Source organism: Mchenga conophoros, linkage group LG1, assembly GCF_057382185.1.
Source record: "Mchenga conophoros isolate Kocher_MC1m ecotype Shallow Benthic linkage group LG1, M_conophoros_male_GT1.1, whole genome shotgun sequence".
NCBI lineage: Eukaryota > Metazoa > Chordata > Actinopteri > Cichliformes > Cichlidae > Mchenga > Mchenga conophoros.
The window spans coordinates 23,095,523-23,117,278 of record NC_140526.1 but is presented as its reverse complement, the minus strand read 5'-3'; the positions used below and the strand labels follow the sequence as shown (position 1 = coordinate 23,117,278).

At 40.6% G+C, this 21,756-nt stretch overlaps 1 protein-coding gene across 1 annotated transcript in view; it reads right to left on the bottom strand.

Annotated features, from left to right (window-relative positions):
* strc1 (stereocilin 1) overlaps window positions 1-21,756 on the bottom strand; it is a 47,036-nt gene that overhangs the window by 24,236 nt on the left and 1,044 nt on the right. The window contains exons 2-28 of the mRNA XM_085280638.1: window positions 20,494-21,180; window positions 20,349-20,373; window positions 18,619-19,948; window positions 17,464-18,291; window positions 15,826-15,894; window positions 15,629-15,739; window positions 15,345-15,499; window positions 13,552-13,738; window positions 12,719-12,834; window positions 11,944-12,073; window positions 11,663-11,845; window positions 11,094-11,132; window positions 10,797-10,991; window positions 9,652-9,792; window positions 9,139-9,200; window positions 8,844-8,979; window positions 8,656-8,744; window positions 8,350-8,485; window positions 7,226-7,422; window positions 5,638-5,728; window positions 5,168-5,339; window positions 3,663-3,838; window positions 3,360-3,515; window positions 3,064-3,206; window positions 2,814-2,962; window positions 2,521-2,618; window positions 1,888-2,038 (exon numbers count right to left, since the gene is read on the bottom strand). Coding sequence (XP_085136764.1) covers window positions 1,888-2,038; window positions 2,521-2,618; window positions 2,814-2,962; window positions 3,064-3,206; window positions 3,360-3,515; window positions 3,663-3,838; window positions 5,168-5,339; window positions 5,638-5,728; window positions 7,226-7,422; window positions 8,350-8,485; window positions 8,656-8,744; window positions 8,844-8,979; window positions 9,139-9,200; window positions 9,652-9,792; window positions 10,797-10,991; window positions 11,094-11,132; window positions 11,663-11,845; window positions 11,944-12,073; window positions 12,719-12,834; window positions 13,552-13,738; window positions 15,345-15,499; window positions 15,629-15,739; window positions 15,826-15,894; window positions 17,464-18,291; window positions 18,619-19,948; window positions 20,349-20,373; window positions 20,494-21,180 — 5,952 coding nt within the window. The remainder of the gene's footprint in view (window positions 1-1,887; window positions 2,039-2,520; window positions 2,619-2,813; window positions 2,963-3,063; window positions 3,207-3,359; window positions 3,516-3,662; window positions 3,839-5,167; window positions 5,340-5,637; window positions 5,729-7,225; window positions 7,423-8,349; window positions 8,486-8,655; window positions 8,745-8,843; window positions 8,980-9,138; window positions 9,201-9,651; window positions 9,793-10,796; window positions 10,992-11,093; window positions 11,133-11,662; window positions 11,846-11,943; window positions 12,074-12,718; window positions 12,835-13,551; window positions 13,739-15,344; window positions 15,500-15,628; window positions 15,740-15,825; window positions 15,895-17,463; window positions 18,292-18,618; window positions 19,949-20,348; window positions 20,374-20,493; window positions 21,181-21,756) is intronic.

Sequence of the window (21,756 nt, the reverse complement as noted above, 5' to 3'; positions counted from 1 at the left end):
TTGGCACACAGGTACAGTAGGTGTCCCAGAGAAGGGATGTGTTGAAAGTTGGACATCAACTAATCAGGATGATTTTTAATGAATTTTTGAAAATTGACATAATTCTATTGTACTGACTGTATTAGATTGAATAAATGTTTCCATTAATTTCTGAGGAATTCTACAGTAAATCTGGATGAAACTTGGCACACAGGTACAGTAGGTGTCCCAGAGAAGGGATGTGTTGAAAGTTGGACATCAACTAATCAGGATGATTTTTAATGAATTTTTGAAAATTGACATAATTCTATTGTACTGACTGTATTAGATTGAATAAATGTTTCCATTAATTTCTGAGGAATTCTACAGTAAATCTGGATGAAACTTGGCACACAGGTACAGTAGGTGTCCTAGAGGAGGGATGTGTTGAAAGTTGTACATCAACTACTCAGGATGATTTTTAATGAATTTTTGAAAATTGACACAATTGTAGTGCATTGGCTGTATTAGATTGAATAAATGTTTCCATTAATTTCTGAGGAATTCTACAGTAAATCTGGATGAAACTTGGCACACAGGTACAGTAGGTGTCCCAGAGGGGGGATGTGTTGAAAGTTGGACATTAACTACTCAGGATGATTTTTAATGAATTTCTGAAAATTGACATAATTCTATTGTATTGACTGTATTGCATTGAATACAAGTACCCTTTAATTTCTGAGGAATTCTACAGTAAATCTGGATGAAAATTGGCACACAGGTACAGTAGGTGTCCCAGAGAAGGGATGTGTTGAAAGTTGGACCTCAACTATTCAGGATGACTTTTAATGAATTTTTGAAATAAACATAATTGTAGTGCATTGACTGTATTGCACTGAATATGAGTTTACTGTGATTTCTGAGTAATATTACAGTAAATCTGGGTAAAAACTGGCCCAGAGGTAAAGTAGGTGTCCGAGAAGAGGATTGTGTTGAAAGCTTGGCATCAACTTTTAAGAATGATTTTTAATGAATTTTTGAATATGCAACCAGACTGTCACGATGGCTGTATTGAGCTGTTCCAATGTAATTTGTGTGCGCGCGTGCGTGTGACTGTTCACGCGCGTGCGTGTGTGCGCGAGTCTAGGCTTTCAATCGGCACATAAAGCGAAAAGGCGCTACCGTAAAGACTGGTGTAAAAGCGCAAGGAAATTTATGCGGCGGATAGGAGGCGGCTGGCTTGACCGCGGCTCACAAATGACGGCTCACTTTACCGCAGTGACCATCCGTCGGCTCTTACTTCGGAAACATGGCTTAAAAAATTTCTCTTCAACGACTTAATCCGATAAAAAAAAAAACGATCTCTTTACCCGTTGGCTTCCCGTGGCTGTCATGCGACCGGCTATTGCAGTTAATAATACAACAGCTTCTTGCCATTTTTTGGGTTTCTTTTTATCGCTGTGTAACTGAGTTCAATTGAAAGCCTGCGTGCGCCAGTACCTCTTGCCACAAGTTCCCAGAATCCTTTGCGGTTTTACCCCTGAATGACGTCACATTTTCAATCTTTATCCTGGTGGGCCGGTCTCTAGTCAAAATGCCCGGGCCGATTTTTTTGTCCCAGTCCAGCCTTGTTGAGCACCTTTGGGATGTGGTGGAACAAGAGATTGTGCAGTCTGCAGATCTGGAGCAACTGTATGATGCTATCATGTCAATATGGAGCAAAATCTCAGAGGAATTAAGAAGTAAGGCAGTTCTGAAGGCAAAAGTGGATCCAACCTGATAATAGCAAGATGTACCTAAACTAGCATAAAACTTTGGTAAGAGTTTTGATAAGGGCGATTATATTTTCATCAGGTAAAGCGATTAATGCATAAAGAAGACAAATCAAGTTTAATGGTTATCAGTGGACAGCAGTGATTCAGGTTTTACCTCTGAAGTCTACAAGCTTATCGTCCCAGGGTGTTAGCACCATAGCTAGAGCTGTTTTCTGGAGGTCTGACAGAACAGAGCGCTGGTTATCAGTTACTGCAACAGCCTGCTCGTAGGAGAACATGGCGATCTTTTCCTGGGAGAATACCACCTTTTGAAAACAAAACACACAGCGGGGGGATAGAGATAAAGATAAATTAAAGACATGATAAAGATTTGTCAAGATGGACGCAAAAACAGGAATACATTTTTTTTATTGTAAAAAAACAAATGTTACTAAAAAATTATGTACTTTTTACACATATGTAGTTTAGCTCACCTTGATATTACAATAATCGGCCCTGACCAGTGAAACTAATCTTTCTGCCAGTGAAAAGAAGGTTTACTACCCGTTTAATCTCTGACATGATATACTGTGGTGTAGTATAGATTGCTGTGGGAGAGTTTGTCATTAGCAGGAATTGCTGTAAAAGTTATTAAAACACATTTAAAAGTCAAAAATAGTATTTCCTCCTTCACATTTTCTAAAGCCATCCAGTTGGCCGGATCGGAGTCTTTGTTGGTTCATTTCTGGCCCCCGTGCTTTATGTTTAACACCCAAGATATGGTTGGTTTAATTAAATCTTGACTCACAGCAAACTTTTTTGGTGCCATCATTGAGATAGCCAAAGGTGCGATTCCCTCAATTTGCTCTTTTACCAGCGCTGACATGGCCATGTCTGGGATACCCACTGAAAAACAAGCAAAGTGTTCCAGTGAAACAGAGCAAAGGGTGCTAGAAACAATGAATCAAAAGCTTTTACAGCAAAGCATAGAGGAAAACAAAATGTCTTTGATTTAAATCTCTCACCACACATTAAGGCAGATGTAGGACTATGCATAGTACAACTAAAATTCATGTGGAAAAGACAATGAATAGACAATACCTGCCAGGACTCCGATCTCAATGAACACATCGGTGCCCCAGGAACTCATGAGTCCAAAAACGAGGCTGTGGGTTAGAAGTTCAACAAGAGCTTGCAGCTGCTCCTCTGAGCAAGACAGCCTCAGCCGACCCAGCCTGAGAACCGCCTTACTGCAGCCATCGGAGGGAGACAGAGTACAAAGTAAATTCAAGTGTCAAGCTGGGCTTGAAAAAATACGCTTCATTTAAGCATTTTCCGATATTGTGCGCACCTGAGCTCTATAGGATTGAAAGACCTCAGCTCTGTGGCTTTAGCGCCACACACAATGTATCCCATTGCCACCAGAGTGCTGGAGTCAAGCTGGCTCGGATTCTGCTTGGTGGAGTTTAACACGGTGGAAAACAGTGTGGCCAGCTAGGACGACAACAAGTTATAAACCAGTCTAATACAGCACAATAATGCCACAGCTGGTATTATTCTTATCAGACGAAATAAAAACTGCCCAAAACACAAAGCAATTTTGATGTAACATGTAAATATTTGAACTGCAGTGGCTAAAATACTTACCTGTCTGCTATTCCAGTCACTGACTGTGCCCAGAGCGGCGATGCTTCTCCGCTCAGTCAGTCGAATGGCATTCAGCTCGTCTAATGATAGCTGTGTCGCTATTACACCGAGCTGAGAGATCACAGCCTGGGAGAAGGATGAGACTGGGCCATATATCTTCATATATTCACGTTAATACCGAGAGGCCCGGAGCAAAGACAGAGCAGAAACACAGTGTTAAGACCTGTAAACTTTGGCCATCATCAAATGAAACACATGTAAGAGGTTTTTGTTGGACTGATTCAGATTAACAATCAGTCTGACCTGCTTGACTTTCCTGAGCACTTCAGTGCGTTGGTAGGATGCAAGAAACGGGTCGTGACCCATCAGCTCCAGACAGTTGGAGAAGGCAGATGAAGGCATGCTAGTCAAACTGCTGGAGAGCCAAACGGAGGGGGCTGTTGTATGCAGAATCTCACAAGTAGGAACCACTGGAGTCACTGGCCAGCAACACACACAAACATATGATCAGGAGATTATCTATGAAAATGTGTCAGCAATGTAATATAACCATGGCTTAGTTTGAAGTTGTCAAGTTTTTTTGTTTACTGAAAAGTATTAGCCAAAGTCTTTCTGAAAAATTTAATTCAAGAAGCTAATTTTCACTGTTAGAAGATCAGCAAGTTCTCCTGCTACAAAAGTCAACTTGCAAAGAAATTCATACGCACAAATGTATTACGCTTTCAGCTGTACCAAAAGACAATAATGCAAACAATGTTTAGAAGGATAACAATTCCATCCAAAACAATGGTTGGGTTAATAACTTGTTGTTTTTTTTGGACCACTGTTTCAGTTCATTTTCCAGTCTTTACTTAGAGGTTTTTTTTCATCAAGCCTGGTCACGTGATTGGATAATAAATAAAAAATAAACATTATCATTCTGTATTTCCAATTCACTCACTAACTTAACTACGTTATTCATACTAAATAGAGAGCATCACAAAGCTATATTAACTACCCCACTGCCTATTTTTCATTCAATATGCTGTTTGCCTACCAATAATCCTCCCCCCCCCCCCGCCTCCCCTCTATATGACTGCATAACAGAGTATATAGACTTTATATAGCATAAAAAGTTGAAAGAAAAGGTGGATGATTTTTTCCTAATTTCCTACTTTAATTAAACAAGGCTAACTTTCATATATTCTATATTAATTATGTGGGAAGTGAACTATTGAGAAAGTGTTTGTTTGATTATTTTTTTTGGTTAAACTGATTATTATTAATTATGGCTTTTAGCCCATGAAAATTAGAAATGCCAGCTCAATGAAAGAAGGATTTACGATACTGAAATTTCTAAATTTCTCTTTCTCTAGACTTCAGGACCTTGATTTCCAAAAAAATGCAACATTCACTGTAATCAATCCAGTTTTTCCTTCTTTAGCCGCATACATTTTACAGTGGATGTCCCCTCACTGTTTGGCAACTTGACTGTTGATCGTGAAACACCTTTGCACATAATTAAAATGTCTTTTTTTTACTTGAAGTTATTAAAATTGAAAGTGCTCTTTGCAGAACTAAAAAATCTTCGCCGGCTGTTTCACCTTTTTTCAAGAGTATATGCTAACATAAGCTAACTAAACTAGTCTGCTTTCTGTAGACTGATATGAACCTCTTCCTCCCTAGAGCCCTTGCATGGGTCCATGTCATGTCTTGTGACACTTCAAAGGCAGCAGAGAATGCTACATTCACTGAAGAAATTCTTAATCCCACCAAATTTGATGAAAACCATACAAGGTTATTGTAAGAGAAACCAAAGTAAGGCTTACATGACTGAGAATTTAGTTTAAGGAAGCCCAGGAAAAACTGCAGAACAAACTGCTGCCTTTCAAAAATGGTCTTCCTCTCAGTCTCATCTGAACACAGCATCCCGATGTCCCCACGTTCCCACTGATGGTGGCTCATGAACAGCTTCTCTATTCGCTCCACAGTCATCAATGCCTGCGGGCACACAGACACAGACAGCAACACGCACATTTGAATGGGTTACAGGAAGACAGCAACCTCATCACCTGATCTTGACACCTTTTGGAGATGTGACACCCGAGAGATTTCTTTACAGGCTCTGACTTAACATGTCATTGGATCAAGTTCTGACACAAAGCTCCACTGTGGACTTCTGGACACTCAGCGAATGTGTTGCACTTTGAAAAAAGTAATAATAATATGGGGAACTATTCAGGCTCTGGGTTCAGATATTAAGTATTAAATACTGAAAGAAGTGCAGCAATAAACTTACCAGGGAAATCTGCTGCAGTTTGTCTTGAGGCAGGAAGAAGAGAAAGCGGTCCACCTGACTGAGTGTTGTCTGGTCCCAGTTCTCCACTGGGCTATGAGGGGGAGACAAGATCATGCTATCATTGTTCCTTTTATCTCAGGTTGTGTGCAAAGCCTCTATCAGTGGAAAGTTTAGAAAATAAATTTCATATAACTTCATTTTCATTTTAAAACCTATAAAAACTGTAAAAGAAACATCCTTACAAGGCCAACTTCTAAAAACTGCTGCGTTGGACTTTGTTGATTAATTCATGCCTCTGTGAACTAAATATTCTATGGATACATTCACATTCTTGAAATTCTCACCCATTTAGTATATATGTGATGCAGTTGACGTGGAAAAACATAATAAATACAGTGCAAGAAAAAGTAAGTGAACTACAGTTTTTTAAAATTCATTCCTAAAATGGTCACATCTAACTTACACTTATGAACAAATAGTCTAGTTCAATGATTAACACAGACCTCATTGCATTCTTCCTTTTCACAATGAATATATAATTTCTACTGTAACAATGTAGCTTGGAAAAATGATGTGAACTCTAAACTTATGATCACAACAAAGGTTGACATGCCAAAAAAAACACCCAGACCAACTGTGGAGTGATGAAACTACAGTTAGATTGTTTGGGAATATTAATATTATATTAGTTATCCAATTTAATACAACGTTAATAATACAAATCTATATAAAAAGAGCAGTGCATATCAACATAAGTGAAGGGAATCGGCTCATCATCACTGAGCTATAAATAAATGATCAAATTTATCAGTGCTTTAACATCATGGGGGCTTTCAGCTGAAGCTTAGCGTAGGCTGGGTAAGTGACTTTACAGGGAATGCAAAGATATTTAGTCATCTTAATCCTACACCTCAACTGCTAATGATGCTGTAGAAATGCCAGAAATTAATTAATTATATACCTTAATGTCAGTTTTCAGCAGTTGAGCTCAGTCGCCACACAAAATATTATAATTATTTTTGTGATTAATTCAATTTAATGTATTCTTGTTTATATAACACCAAATGAAAACAGTCAATTCAAGGTGTTTTGTATTGTAAGATCAATTATAAGGAAAATAACACAGAGAAAACTCTGACAATCAGAGGACTCCTTAAGAAGTGAGGTGACAGTGGGAAGGAAAAACTCCCTTTTAACAGGAAGAAACTTCCGGCAGAACCAGGCTCAGGAAAGGGGAAGCCATCTGCTGCGGCTGGTTGGGACTGATAGGAAACAAGCGGGCCAAAAGACAAAATGTGGATTAGCATATATGTGTTTCTAAACTTGTGACCTAAAGAGGAGCTGCCCACAGAAAGGGTTCTTAAATACTGTTTCTTGTCATTATTTCTCATTTAACCTAAGGACCAATTTAAACTTTCTATGTAACATGTTATCATTTCAGATCTTTATGTTAATTTTATTTATTTATTTATTTTACAGCTCACACAGCTGCTCAGTCTTGCTGTTTTCCTGAGAATCACTTGTTGAATAAATGTTGAATAACACTGTATCTCCTTTCAGCAGACAGTTCGGTTTGTGGTAATGTTACCCAAAGGCAGCAGGCTCTTGGAGAATACGAGCCACGATTTCCATCTTGGTGCTGCTGTAGCAGAGCCCATGGAGGAAATCCAGATTTTGAATGAAGAACCTGCGGTCCACCTGAATAAAAACCTCATCTACCACAAACGGTGCCATGATGTCAAGCAAACGGAACTCCTCCTCCGTGAACACGCCTGTATACATGCCCTGGAAATAAAGCACAAAAAAATATATAAATAAAAAATAGGATATTTCAAGAGACATGGGAAACAAGAAAAGCGTACTAACTAAAAGCTGGCAGAGAAAAACTATTTATTAACTCTTTGGTAAATCCTGATTATCTCAATTCTAACATTTCATCTATGCTCATGGTAAAAAGAAAGTACACACTCTGCAAGTCTGCAAAATGCAATTCTAAGGTTTTACTTATTAGGACATGGTTAAAAGTTAACTAGCTTTTAACCATGTCTTACAACCTGAGATTACACAACACATGACATATTACACCATGTCATTATTTATTTAACAAAAACTCAGAAGCAGTGTATACTCTTTAATAAAAACCTTTTTGCTTGCATACATTCAAAATTCAACATGCTAGTGGATTTAATAACTGTTGGCACCTTTTATGGCAGAAGTAACGTTAAACAAACTGATACCTGCAGATCAGACTTTAAAAAGTGTCATACACTCTTGAGATCCTTCAACAGTATCTGTATGGGGGTGAGGTGTGGACTCCAAACTAATCTGATCTACTGAACTTGATCTCACAGACGTCCACACTGAAATGAACCTATAAGAAACACTGATGAGCCTTTTTTTGATGTGTGTTATCTTAGCAAGGTGCTCATTTTTGTGGTGAGTACCGAGTACTGTGCAGTTCTTATGTTCCTAACTGATGATGGATGAATATTTAAACTTCCACCTTACTTTTCCGCTGTTTGTAAATGTTTGACAGTTGCTAATTTTAACGGTGTTTCTGGTCTTAGCTAAAACTTGGAAGAAGCTCAGATTATATTTTAAGACAAACACAAGAATAAATCCAGATAACTGTTATCATTTTTGTCTTCTTTTGGTAGCTTCTTCTCCATTGAACCTCAGAAAAGGGCCACTGGGAAATCAGGCTCTACTTACCAACCTCTGCGCCATTTTATCAACCAGCAGCAGCTGCTTTGTTCGGGACAGCAGGAGAAAGTGATGCGGTCCTGCTATAATCATCCTCCTGAGACTGTTCATCATATCTGTGGAAAACCTTTTTATGGCACTCACCCTGCAAGACACAAACACACAAGACCAAAACAATCCAAAGTTTTGTTTCAGGGCAAAGAGTACACAAGGGTCTCCTGCATTGCACACATACTCATTTTTCACTAAAGGCATGCAAATCTTATGGATATTAAAGTTTTTCTGCAGTAACTATAATGCCAGCTTTGGACTTACGGCATTGAAAGTGCAATTTCAACTCCAAGATCTTCAAGCAGTTCAAAGAAGAACTCAAACTGATAGAGCACCTCGATTATACAGTTTTTCTGTCCAGAACAACAGACACATAATAGAAGTCACACATTAATGATCCTTGAATTAACGTAAATATCTTAAATGTCAGGAATTAATTGATGTGTAATTACCAGTGAGGTGTGAAGAAGACCAGGCTGCTGCCTGAGCAAGGCCAGGATGCTTCTCGCTGAAGAAGGTGACCGATTTGCCTGAAAACGATCTCTTAAGACAGCACAGCTCACACCCTGCCCCAGCGTTCCCAGACTCCTAGAGTCAATAGATGCGCAATAGTTAATTTATAAAGCTGCAAAATTGCTGGAAAATAAGAGCATCAACCATCAAAGGGGTTCATATATTTTGAAAACAGACAAGAAAAGAATTGCTATGATTACATGTTCATCTGTCTGTCAGATTAAGTGTACTTACAAGAAATGTTGTTTGATCAGATTTGGATTAGTATCAAGAACCTCTCTGAAAATTCCTCTAGCCTGGGGAAGAAAGTGGAAAAGTGTTGGCGTTGTAGTGGTAGCGTGCAGGTTTGCATGATCGGTTGCATTCAGAGGCTGATCCATTCACAGTGTCGCTGATGATGCCATTCTTCACTTAATAATTTAGCAGCTAATCGAGATAGCGTCATGCACACCTCACAACAGAGAGGAAGCATATCCAATAAGAGGAAGCATGAAGAGATCAAAACACAACAGAGAACTCCCTGCTTCACTGTGAGAAGCTTTTACGTATTCATATACCGGAAGTGTTGGTACAGCGCATAAAGATGTAAACTTCCTACCCTTTTCTTCCTCTTCCTTTCCCCGTTTTGAATTCCTAATAATGTTTCACTCATAAACTTTCTTTTATATTTATTCAAGCCGAGCTGTTTACCACTCTGCGGTAATGCAAAGCAGGCGCTAATGTCACAGATGTGCGCTGTTGTGATACCTGCTGCGTGTTCCAGGGTTTTGTAGATGTATTGGAGAGGCTGTTCACAAGTAGACGTTTCCTTGGAAGAACACTGATTAGTGGTGTGCAGCCGAGCAAAGGAGCTACATCGTTCAACCAGGTGACCACCTCTGGGAAGCCCTAAACACAGTAAAGATAACACAAAGCGTTGCAGCAGGTGCTCGACACAGATGCATTCTTCTTCTTTCAGCTGCTCTCTTTAGGAGGTGCCACTGCCTCCATCTCACCCCATCCCTAGCATTCTCCTCTGTCACACCAGCGTTCTCCACGTCTCCCTCCACTACCATGAATCTTCTCTGTGTTCTTCCCTTTTTCCTCCTGCCTGACATCTTTTGGCCAGTATATCCACTTTCCCTCCTCTGCACGTGTCCAAACCATCTCAGCCTTGCCTCTCTAACTTTTTGTCCAACATGCTTAACCTGAGCTGTCCCTCATATGTACTTATTTCTAATCTTGTCCATTCTGGTCACTACCAATGAAGATCTAAGCATCTTCAACTCTGCCATCTTTATCTCAGCCTCCTGTGTTTTTATTTATTAGTACAGCTATAGACAAACCGTACATCAGCAGTTCTCACTGCCATCTTGTAAACCTTCCCTTTCACGCTTGCTGCTTCCTTCTGTCACAAATAACCCCTCAATACTTATCTCCACCAGCTCCACCCTGGCTGCACTCACCTCGCTTGTGCACTGTCCAGGTATTTAAACTCATCTACCTTCACCTTCACGCAGCTTTGCTTTTACACATGTATTCTGTCTTACTAACTTTCGTTCCTCTTTTCTCCAGTGGATACCTCTCCAGACTCTCTTCCTCCTGCTCCCTACTCTCACGATAGATCACAATGTAATCTGCAAACATCACAGTTTCCAGACCTCATCTGTCAAGCTGTCCATCACCCTCATGTAAACCCACATTTTGAACCCCTTGATTTGAGCCCAAAGATCCCTGTTTGAACTAAAGGAGGAGACAGAAAAGAGTTAATTACATGGCTATAACAAAAACAAATACAATGCATTTCTTCAAATTAAACTGTGGCATTTAGTGTGTGTGTGTGTGTGTGTGTGTGTGTGTGTGTGTGTGTGTGTGTGTGTGTGTGTGTGTGTGTGTGTGTGTGTGTGTTTTACCCATAGTTTGGTGGCTATAGCATTGGCTTGTGGAGGGAGGAGGAGGCCTTTTCTGTCAAGCAGACAGAGACCTTGTGTGTGCTGCGAAATAGCAACAAGGGTTGAGAGCAGTTTATCAGATGTAAGCATCAGCAAGGTCTCTGTCTTCACTCCTACAATGAGAGAGCCGAGCTCCCCCAGCCGGTCTGGGATAAACTGGGCAGCCGGGAGAGAGATGATGATGATGTAAGTGTAAGGCCCAAAAATACAGAGACAATAACTGAACTCACTTCACTGTGATGAGTTTCCAAAACTTACTCCATTGACTGAAGACAGCTTGTCTACTATTACAGCTGCCTGAAACATTAAAAACAAAACAAGTAATCATTCAAACACCTCGTCAACATGTTGGTTAAATTCACCGTTTCCTAAAATATGAAAGTCTTGTGGGGTTTAGTAACACTTGTTCACACAACCGTTTCGGTCGAAATGGCACAAACTATGTGTAGCTTTGAAGATGTTACTTCTCTGCAAGACTCCTTAAAGACATATGAAACCAACAGCTGTGAGGCTGAGGAAAACGCAAAAGGCCTCAGTTCAGATGAGAGCAGAGGATGAAGTAAAGCTTAGGTCTGTTCTTCATGAGGCCTGTCACCAGTGCTGAGACAGGCTGCCAGGCTGTCAGCTGTTCCTAAGATATAAAACTCCCACCAGCTGCTACGCAATCCAACCATCTACTGCCAACACATGATTGTACACTCACTGAAACCGGGCCTTGGAAAGAAAAGAGTCAATTTGCTAGTAAGAAAGGAAATTACACCAATTACAGATGATGACTGTGGTTACCAGCTTCTGGTATAGATTTCAGGTTTAATTTACTCCTCTACCTGTGCAGGACTGAATGGAATAGAGTTCAGGGTGGGGAGGACAGAAAGCAGCTGAGACGTGGAGAGACCCTGCAGGAAAGTCACGCCCAGCGAGGGCAGGAGGAGCGCGATCTCTGCCAGGCGCTCAGCAGGGACTGCAGACGGGACCTGCAGCTCGGTGGTGTTCAGTAAAATATTGAAAACCTGCCAACAAAGTTAAGACAAACAAAAAGAGCAATTATTACATGAAAGTATACATTTAAAAAAACAGTGAAGGAACTGCACATGAGTTCTGTTCCTACCAGGTCACTTGGCAAACGGAGTCCTTTACGTGTGCAGCTCATAATACTCTCGCGGATCACACTGAAAGCCTCGGTGCCTTTATAAACATAGAGATCATCTGGGTCTGCCAGGCATGCGATACTACCCAGCCTGAAATCACAAAGCAATGTTTCAACAACACACTCACAGGAAACACCTGCCAAAATATTACATGTATTTAATTTTAAGAAAGAAAGAAAGATCTTAGTTTTTTAATTGGTTTGATTGATTATTTTAAAGGTTTTTGTGTCATTTTTTAAAGGTTTCTATAACCTAAAGAAATCAAGGCATTTCTAACTAATCAGTACACATGCTGTCAAATAATTTAAAAAAAAAACTTTACAACAAATCTTGAGATTTTAATATTGTGTGTAGGTGATACTTTTTTTAAATAAAGCAAATTTAGTTATGAGGATTGGAAGTCAAGCAAGTAGATTGTATATATGACAAACTATTAAGTTATATTAATAAAATAAAAGGTTCAAATGCACCTAAAAAAGACCATCCAGCAACATTACATCAAAACTAATTACTGTTGTCCCAGAACTTCTTCAGCGATTTCACTTGGATGAGATAAAGAAATGTTTCCCTTGCTGAAAATGCTGCATACAGCTGAAACTTTTGGGGGATTTATTTCTATTCCTGGATTCTTAAGCATGCATCAACACATTGTGTTCTGTCAGGTTTTATCTATGATTACAAAAAGAAAACATGGATGGAAAATGTTGGAAATGCCTTCCTATAGTCATTCCAAACCTGGAAAAGTCCTGAGCTGTTAGGTTCCTGTAGGTGCTGATGAGGTTGCGTGCTACAAATTCCTGCTTTAGTGGAGTGAGGGTGTTTCTCTGCAACACATCCAGCCCATCAAGCAGCTGCCGATGAAAGCATTACAAAAGTGACATATCACAATTAAGTATTAAAAATGGGCCAATACATTTTGCAATATAGTGACAAGGAAAGAAAAAAACAGTACAGTGTAAAATTTGAGGATAAAAAGACTGCATGCTGTGCACTTTAAACAAGGATTAGCTGAAAGACAAACATGTATGTTTCCCCTTTGCCCATGCTTTTTTAATTCAGACTAAATGGAAGGTAATATTTGTTTATATGTTGTATTTATTAGCAGTGCAAACCATCCAAGGTAAATTATAGTAAAACCTTTGGAAAGGTATATGTTTCTTTACTTCCTTGCCTCTATAGCATAACACATTTGTGCACATCTAATGCTAAAAAGTTAACAAACTCAAAACTTTTAAGAAAGTCACACAAAACATAAAGTGTAAAATGTCAATTTGTGGGGGAGTTTTCTCATTTTGTTTTGTAAAGTTTGAAACAATTCCTTTTATTTATTCTTACTTCAGTATTGAAATATCAGTAGCCATGCTCATTCCTAATTCATGTTTTCCCAATATTACTTATTGAACACTGGCCCCTAGAATAAAACCCACAGTAGTGACAGAGACAGATGAGTCTGTGCTTTCTTTTGACCAGCGTGTGACAAGTGGCTGTGTTCTGCCCTGGGGCCGATCCAACTCGCTGCTTGCTTCTCAAGTTTCCCTGCCAGGTGTCAGAGCTCAGAGGGCCGTTACCTGAGCAGCTGAGAGGTGTTGGAAGTTCTGGAAGGGCAGGTAGGCGATCAGGTTTCCTGTGTCCTTGATGAGCGACTGTTGACCTCTGGTGATGCTGGAGGGGGACAATGCTTTGCTGTACCACAATCCAAAGGCCTGCTGCTGGTCCGGGGTCATGCTCTTTAAGATTTCATTAATTTTGTCCCGACTGGAGCAAAAACATTAAAATAATATGGTTTGTTTGAACTTTCTGCTGAAAAGTTAAAAAATAATAATAATAAACTTATTTATATGTGACCTTCTTTGAATTACTGCATATAGTATAGTACTGGCAGGCATCATTAAATTTAGCTTGACTTAGAATAAATATTAAAATTCTTACAAAGGTACAAAAAGGCCTGAACAAGCCTAAAGCTCATTAACAGTCTATCAGAGACTTCAAATCTCTTAAGTTTAAGTCATATAAAAATCAAAGTATAATAGCAGCCTAATGATTAAATTCATTCTAAAACCATTTCCCCTTTTTTTCCAGTCTCATTATTATATATTAGGTTAAATATCCATGGCCAACAGGTACATATTTAAGATGCAAATTTCTTACAGCAAGAAAATGATTTTCCAAAGTGAGAAACTGGAAAACAACTGCAACAAAGAAAACAAGCGTTATCTGGATTAAGATAACTCTGAGAACCAGCTTGCATTACATTATTTACAATGTATAATGGATGCTCTGGACTCTGCATGGCAACGCATCATTTCACTTCTGACTTCATTCAGATCCCAGAGGCATTTTCTCAGGGAAGAAAAATATATTGAAATGAATCTCAGTGAATGTTCAGCAATGAGCAAAGTAAAATGATACAAAGCATGACCCATTTTCCATCTCTTTGAGTAAAAGCACCTCATCCTAACCTGAAAATGAGAATGGATGCTTTTAAATTTCACACCTATTATGCTATCTTTCTTTTTTTATTATTGACTCAGGAGCCACTTTAATAGCCTCACATGTTCAGCTGCTTCTTCATGTAAATGGACAGCTCAGCACATTTAGGCATGTAAGCCTGGTCAGAATGACCAGCTGAAGTTCAAACCCAGCATTAGAAGGAGGGAAAAAGACGATTTATGTGACTCTAAATGAAGCATAGCAGCAAAGGAGTCCCTCTAAAGTTGCCTACAAACAGGAAACTGAGGCCGCAATTTACATGGGCTCTCCAAAATTAGACAATAGAAGATAGGACTGATAAGTCTTAAGTTCTGCTGAGATGGTAAGGTCACCATGGTGGTGGTGGTGTAATGGTGCGAGCAACATTTTGTCAGCACACTTTGGCCGCAATCCAGTAAAACGCCTTTCATGTGTGGTAAAACAGGAGAGTCACATCATGGATGTGCAGCCAAACATAATCTGCAGCCAATGTAATCTGCAGGAACTATGTGACATTATCATATTAATAAGGACTAAAATCTCTGCGGGAGGTTTCCAGCACATTGTTGAATCTATGGCGTCGTTCTAAAGGAGGTCCAATCAAGACCTGCAAATTTGTACCTGATAAAATGGCCGTCTGTGGACATACTATTGTAAGGGTTCAACATAGCCACAGTTAGAGTCAAAACTCATAGTTTTGGTTTAAAATTATGTGCAGCAAAATATGTCCTACTTCCAAGATAATCACAAGAACAAAATGAAAAATGTTAGCCTTTCAGGAACCAGAGACACCGTTTTAATCCCTCACACGGGACATGTGGTAAGTTCCGAAAATAATAATGCTTAGATGCATGAGTAGTGGGCTCATTAGTAAAGAAGCTCCATCACTTACACATTGATGTTGTTCTGCCAGGGAGGCAAAGCTTGGATGTCAGCTGGGCTGGCTTTAGTCAGCATTGGAGCGAGCTCAGGGAAAAGAGTAACATCTTTTACCAGGTGAGTCTGCAGTATCTCTGACACCATGGTGGACAGGTACTCATTGGGCAACTAGCAAACGGAAGAAAACAATGTCAGCGAGAAAACTGTGCCTCAAAGAGATACAACAGATGAACTGACAACTAAGACTTCTGGGAAGGGAAATTAAAAGGCGGATGTGGTGGTGGTGGTCTTATTCACCTGCAGTGTGTCTTTGACACTGGCGTAGTACTGAAGGATGAGTCTGATGGTATGATTGTGAGCTTCTTTGAGCACTGGCCTCAGGGTGCTCGGCGATAAATTGAAGTACGCCTGCACATGTGGAAAGAATGCGAGCAATAAACACATACTGGATATTGTGGCAATTCGCATTAGTATTATTATACAACATATCTTACCTTAATGAGAAGCATTTCGTCAGTGTTCTGCAGGTTTCTTCCCGTCTGCAGCAGTCTGCTTAGCACCGTCTACAGAAGGGAAATATGCAGTTATAATAGCACCTTATAGAAGGAGCATCAGACACATATAATACAATTGTCCCCTTTGACACATTATTGTAAGTGTCAAATCAGTTGTGAGCCAGGAGAGATTAACACCCAGAGGAAGAGACTCATCATCTGGATATCAGTGACAGAAGTGTAACTGGACACCAGCTGTAGGCCGGCTGTACACTGAAGGTCAAATGACGCTAATGGTAAGTGATATGATGAATAATTAGATGAATGATAAAGCCAATGAACGGAACTACACAGAAACAGATTGAGTCTTTCTGAATAAAAGATGAGGTGAATCTCTACTCACACTACGCTCTGATTAACCTGCAGAGTAAATTTCTGAGAAAGGTGCTAAAATATACTCGATCAGCTCTCATTGACTAACAGACTCTCGCTGAGCCTCGAAGCAAAACAGAGCACAGCAAATTATCTCAAACCACCAAAAACTCTACATAGATAACAGATCAATGTAATAATGACAATTCAATAATATGACAATAAAAATAGTTGCAGAAATCAACATAGTACAGGATTAGCACTGGGCTTTGCCACACCTCATTTTTTATGAGGTTTTTTTTATAGGGATTTTTTTCTATCAAAGTGTGTTTTTATGTGTTTGGGATCATTGTTACTGTTAGATAACAGTAGATACTAAATATTACATGTTATTGTGCAGTACACAAGATCGACAGCGCACAATGTGCTTTGAGGTATCAGCCAAGAAAGGTGTCGTTTGTGTCTGTGAACATCCGTGTGTACACCTGTGTGGATCAGCATGCTTGTATTCCAAAGGTTTCTCCATGTGACGATCTGCTAGGGAGTGTGGGGAGCCATAGCCCCGTCCCCTAGGGTATGAAGCAGGTATGGAGGAGATCCAGGCCCCAGACATCCAGAGGCCCCAGAGTACGAGGACCCAAGGAGGACCACCACAGGGGCAACCGTGCCACCCTCCTGGGAAGAGCTGAGTAGAGCCCCAAACGAGAGGTCACCCAGCAGCCACGGAGCAGAGGCCAGAGGGGGTTGCAGTGACGTGCCCGCAGGCTCTGCCAGCAGCCAGCTGTGCCAGAGAGGACCAAGCCTCAGGCCCAGAGGCCTGAGGGCACCCCACCCCTGGAAGGGGCCCAGCTGGGCCACAGGCACCAGGCCCCGCCAATCAGCCACCAGGAGTGAGCCAGTACATACATGAGCACCCAGCCCCAGACACCAAGAACCACCAACACACCAACGTTTTAAGTATATTTTTAAAGGTGACCTTATTTGACCTCAAAGAAGACGTCAAAGGTCCAAAGGCCCACATGTTGTCAGTACAACATTTGTGGAGGTAATACACAGTAGTTCTTGTTCTTGTGGAGCTGCTTTTACCAGCTTCACAAAAAACAGAAAAATCGTATATATCACCAACTGTAATACATTAACATGAGCAAAATGCAAAGAAGGTTTTTTGAGCATTTCTAAACCTTTGGTCTGTCTACTTGTTCCACTACTGAGTATCTACTACTACACTACTCATAATCCACACGAGTGCATGAAAGAACCACTTACCCCAAAACACTGTAGCAAGACTCTCTTGTTGTCAGAGTTGTCCTCCAACTTGAAATAGTTGATCACAGATTTTAGCACACTTGGTCGTATTGTCTCAGTGACATGCCACTGGGTGATCTGAACCTCCTCCAGGGATAACAGGACAACCACAGTGGTGCTGACTGCTTGCTCCAATGCTCTAGCCACAGGTGGAGTCAGCAGATCCACCATCTTGGACCGCACACTGTCCACCCAACAGCGCACTACTGTCTGCAGGACCATATTCTGAGTGGCACACGGCTGACAGGCTGAAGCGAAGATGGTAGGGCAGCTCCAGTTGAACTCCTTCACCAGATTTCTTGCTAGGCAAAAATTAGGGTCCGTAGTGGTGCTAGTGTTGTTGTTGTTGCTATTGTTGTTGGTGGTGGTGGCATTGGTATAGGTGGTGTAGGTGGTACACATCCTGTTCACCCACTGGCTCCACGGCTCACGGGACAGAAACAGGAGAAGACCGTCATTAGGGCAAATGGATAAGAAAAAATTGGTCTGATCATTCTCCCAGCATAGAGCCAGGAGTGCAGCATCTGGTGGAGATGTGATCCAGCTGGAGTATTGACACTGTTTAGTCACGCCTTCCACACTTTTATTAGGAGATGTCCCTGGGTCTTTTGAGTAGTTGGCACAGTGCTGTATTAGCCAGGTGTTGTCCTGATTGGCCAACAGGTTTTGTAGGACTGTATTATTGGCACAGACTCTGGAGGTAAAGTTAAGTTGGTCCATCTCAGCACAGAGAGCCACCTCAGTCATGTCCACAATGATGGGACGCGTCCAGTCAGAGTACTTGCACACCTACAGGACCATTTATGGTGAACACAACATGAGAATAAAAAGTCAACAGTTAGAAAATGGCTTTACTGTTGTATATGCAATTAATGCTGTTATCTTTAGTTTATTTTTTTTTTCTGTAAAGATACAAAATGCACTAGTGGATAAGAATATATAGGTTCAGATTTCAGAACAGAAATGTTCAGACTTTGGGATATAATGGGATGATTTTGTTTATAAGAGACTCATGCAGGCTTATTTTACTACATAAGGCTTAAAATAACAGTTCTTTCTTTTTTGTGCTTGTTAATTAGATTTTATATGTTCATTCTTGCCAGGTAAAACACCCACCTGAGGTGGTACGGTTATTTCCTCCATGTCTGTGCAGACTGATGTAAGCCATTTGTTCAGAGGATTTTGCAGCAGCTTTTCCAACACAGACTGCTTGCAGCAGACACTCTTCTGAAAAGCACTCTGATCATTCTGCCAACAAAGTCCGATCACAGAATCGTCCACCTGTCGTTCTCCCCACGTATTGTAGTCACACCACATTCCAATGTTGAAGGCCTCTGTAGGCTCGGGGTGTGGAAAGCTAAGAGAGGTGCGGCAGTGTTCCTCAAGCCAGGTATTTTGTGTGCTAAGAAGAAGGTTATCCAAAAATGTTGCATTAGAGCAAACCTTTTTAGTGAAACCGCTCTGGTCGAAGAGGATGCACATTGTCAAAAGATCATTGGTAATTTCCACCTCATGCCACTCAGAGTAGTGACAAAAATCTAACTGCGTATCCAAGCCAGGGATTGGCAGTGGAGGAGGTACGTTTGTGCAGTTAGGCATGAACTGAAAATGTTCAGGGTTAGACATTACAAACATAAAGAAGCCAGTGTTCTCACAGATGAGGTTGGTCAGTCTGACACTGTCGAGGCTCATGCAGAACGCCAGCAGGGAGGTATCCACCATGTTTGTGAACTTGTTAAGCCACTGGCCATACTGGCAGAACTCACTGACCATGTAGTCTGCAGAGGAGTTAGCGCAGTATCCGTACAACCAGCTGTTCATCTTTTCAGATAGCAGCTTCCGCATCAATACAGCATCGCTACAGACCTGCTTCACAAACTCCACACGTTCATTGTCACTGCACAGTGACACAAGGACAGGGTCCACATTATTTTGCAACCAGTCGTTATAGTTGCACGCAAGTTGTCTGAGGTTGGAGGCTTCCCTGGCAACTCGACGAGGTTTAGTGAGAGGGGTGGCGGCAGGGGCCGGCCTTGCGTTGTCAAAACTGCAGTCAGATGACCTGCTAACAAGTGGAGAAGCCAGTGTTTGAATAACATAACACATGTTGCTCCACACATTCTTCATTTGGTTGGAGCTGAGGGAGCTTAGAGCCTCGCAAAACGTGACCACATGCGTGGAAGACTCTACTCCTGAATTTGAGAGGATCTCAGCACACATTGTGTCGTTGATGGTGGCCAGATTGTAGCTATCACACAGGGTGTCGTAATAATTCATAGTGCTGTTTTCAGCATATGAAATGCTGCGTTGGGAGGGAGCACTGGGAGGAGTCTGGCATTCAGGTCCTGGATGCATAAATGCTGACTGATCTTCAGGGAGGAAGATGTCCAGGAGGATATCGATCAGTGATGTACTCAAAGACCAGCTCACATTGTTCTTAATTCCCCTGAACAAAACAGGAAGTTAATTATTATTGTACATTTTATACATCAAATATAATATAAAAAAAATCATTGGTGTTATTCGTTCCACCTGTTAGTGGTCATAATGTTGTGCCTGACTGGTATGGTAAAGTCATGGTAAAAAGATCTAGTGCGGCTTTACTAGTTTAGTGTCTACATCCATCTTGTGGACAATTTTAACTGAGGTATAAAACACTTACATAATGTGTCCAGCCGGCACTTTCAAAGGATTAATATACGACTCACAGCAGTAATTCTTCCTGCTTTATCAGCAACCTTGTTTTGTAAAGAAGGAAAAGCATTGCCCTGTGGTGCTGATGTAGTTAAAAAGCTCCACAGGGCAGCTTAAAGATGAAGTTTATGCAAATTTTACTAATGACTCACCACATAATAAGCTGCTGGAGGTCTCCTAGAGAACACACAGGAAATCTAATTAGCATAAAACTGTAGAAGAATTCATAATAATAATTTCTGGAATACAAAAAAATTACATAATATAACAATAGAAGTATTTTTTTAAATGCTTTACCTTGTTGACAGGTCTCCTTTTCATCTAAAACTGGGACTTTTATTCCAAACTGTAAAGCTATTCTGGTGTAGTCCATTGGTACTTGGATAAATAATGCCACAAACCTTAAGGTGTATGTTACTGTTGCATCTATGAGTCCACCTAACACATTTATTAAGTTTTTAGAGAGAGAGAGACTCGACAGTATATTTATAAATGTTTCTTGGAAACCACTTAACGCTGCTGAATCCCCCATCCTGAGGTAGGTCCTGAAGAAGCTGCCTGACTCTTCATCAGTGGTCAGTGAAGAGCATGTCTGCGACCTCAGAGTTGTCAAAAAAGTCAGCAGTGGTTTCGCTAACTCCAGAGACACCGTCTTTGTCAGCTCTGCCTCCAGTCCACAGTCCTGTCTCCCGGACAGAATGCAAATTGTTATTTTGGGAAGATCATCTAAGAAGTTTTCTCTCAGCAGTGGCTGAAAAATATTGTACAAGTTCATCAGGGCACCATAATATGTGTTTAAGTCAAAACCGGCTCTGGTGGTAGAGGAGCTGAAGCTGCGTGTATCTCCATTAGATAGAGAGTGGATTTGATCAATAACTTTTTGGATATCTTCTTCTAACTTGGTGCCCTCACCAGGAGTCTGGTTTGTGGTTCTTTGCATTAATTTGGGTTGCAAACTCGTTTGCTCGACATCACATATGATTCCTGTTGATGCTAAACAGAAAGAAAGACAGAAAGAAAGAGGGTCATTGTGTTATTTTTATACTATGTATTCAGCAAGCTCTTACTCTAACTGAAGTCTGAAGCCTCTTTTAGTAAGTAAGTAAAGTTTATTTGTTAAGCGCTTTTCATAGACAGCCAATCACAAAGTGCTGTACACAAAAGGCTAAAAAGAAACAGAAGGTTAGGTACCAAAATAGACAATTTAAAACAAAAAACAACAACAAAAAAGTTACAACTGTTGTCAAACGTTCACTGGCATGAATGTCATGGTACTTTGGGGGCTTTAAATCGTTTATTTGAACTGTTTTTTTCAGGGTGGAATGGCTGTACAGCATACATCTTTAGTGACTTGAAGAAACGAGTTTGGTGCACAAGCTTGAAGTTATTTGGAATTTTCCCAAAGTCACACAGGGTTAAAATTACACAATGCATACATATATAGGCTCAAATGTATACATACAGCCCCACTAATATTTGGTTGAATGTTCTTTAACAAATTTCACCTTGACCAGATGTTTTTGGCAGGCATGAACAAGCTGGTGGCATCAGTCTGGCTGT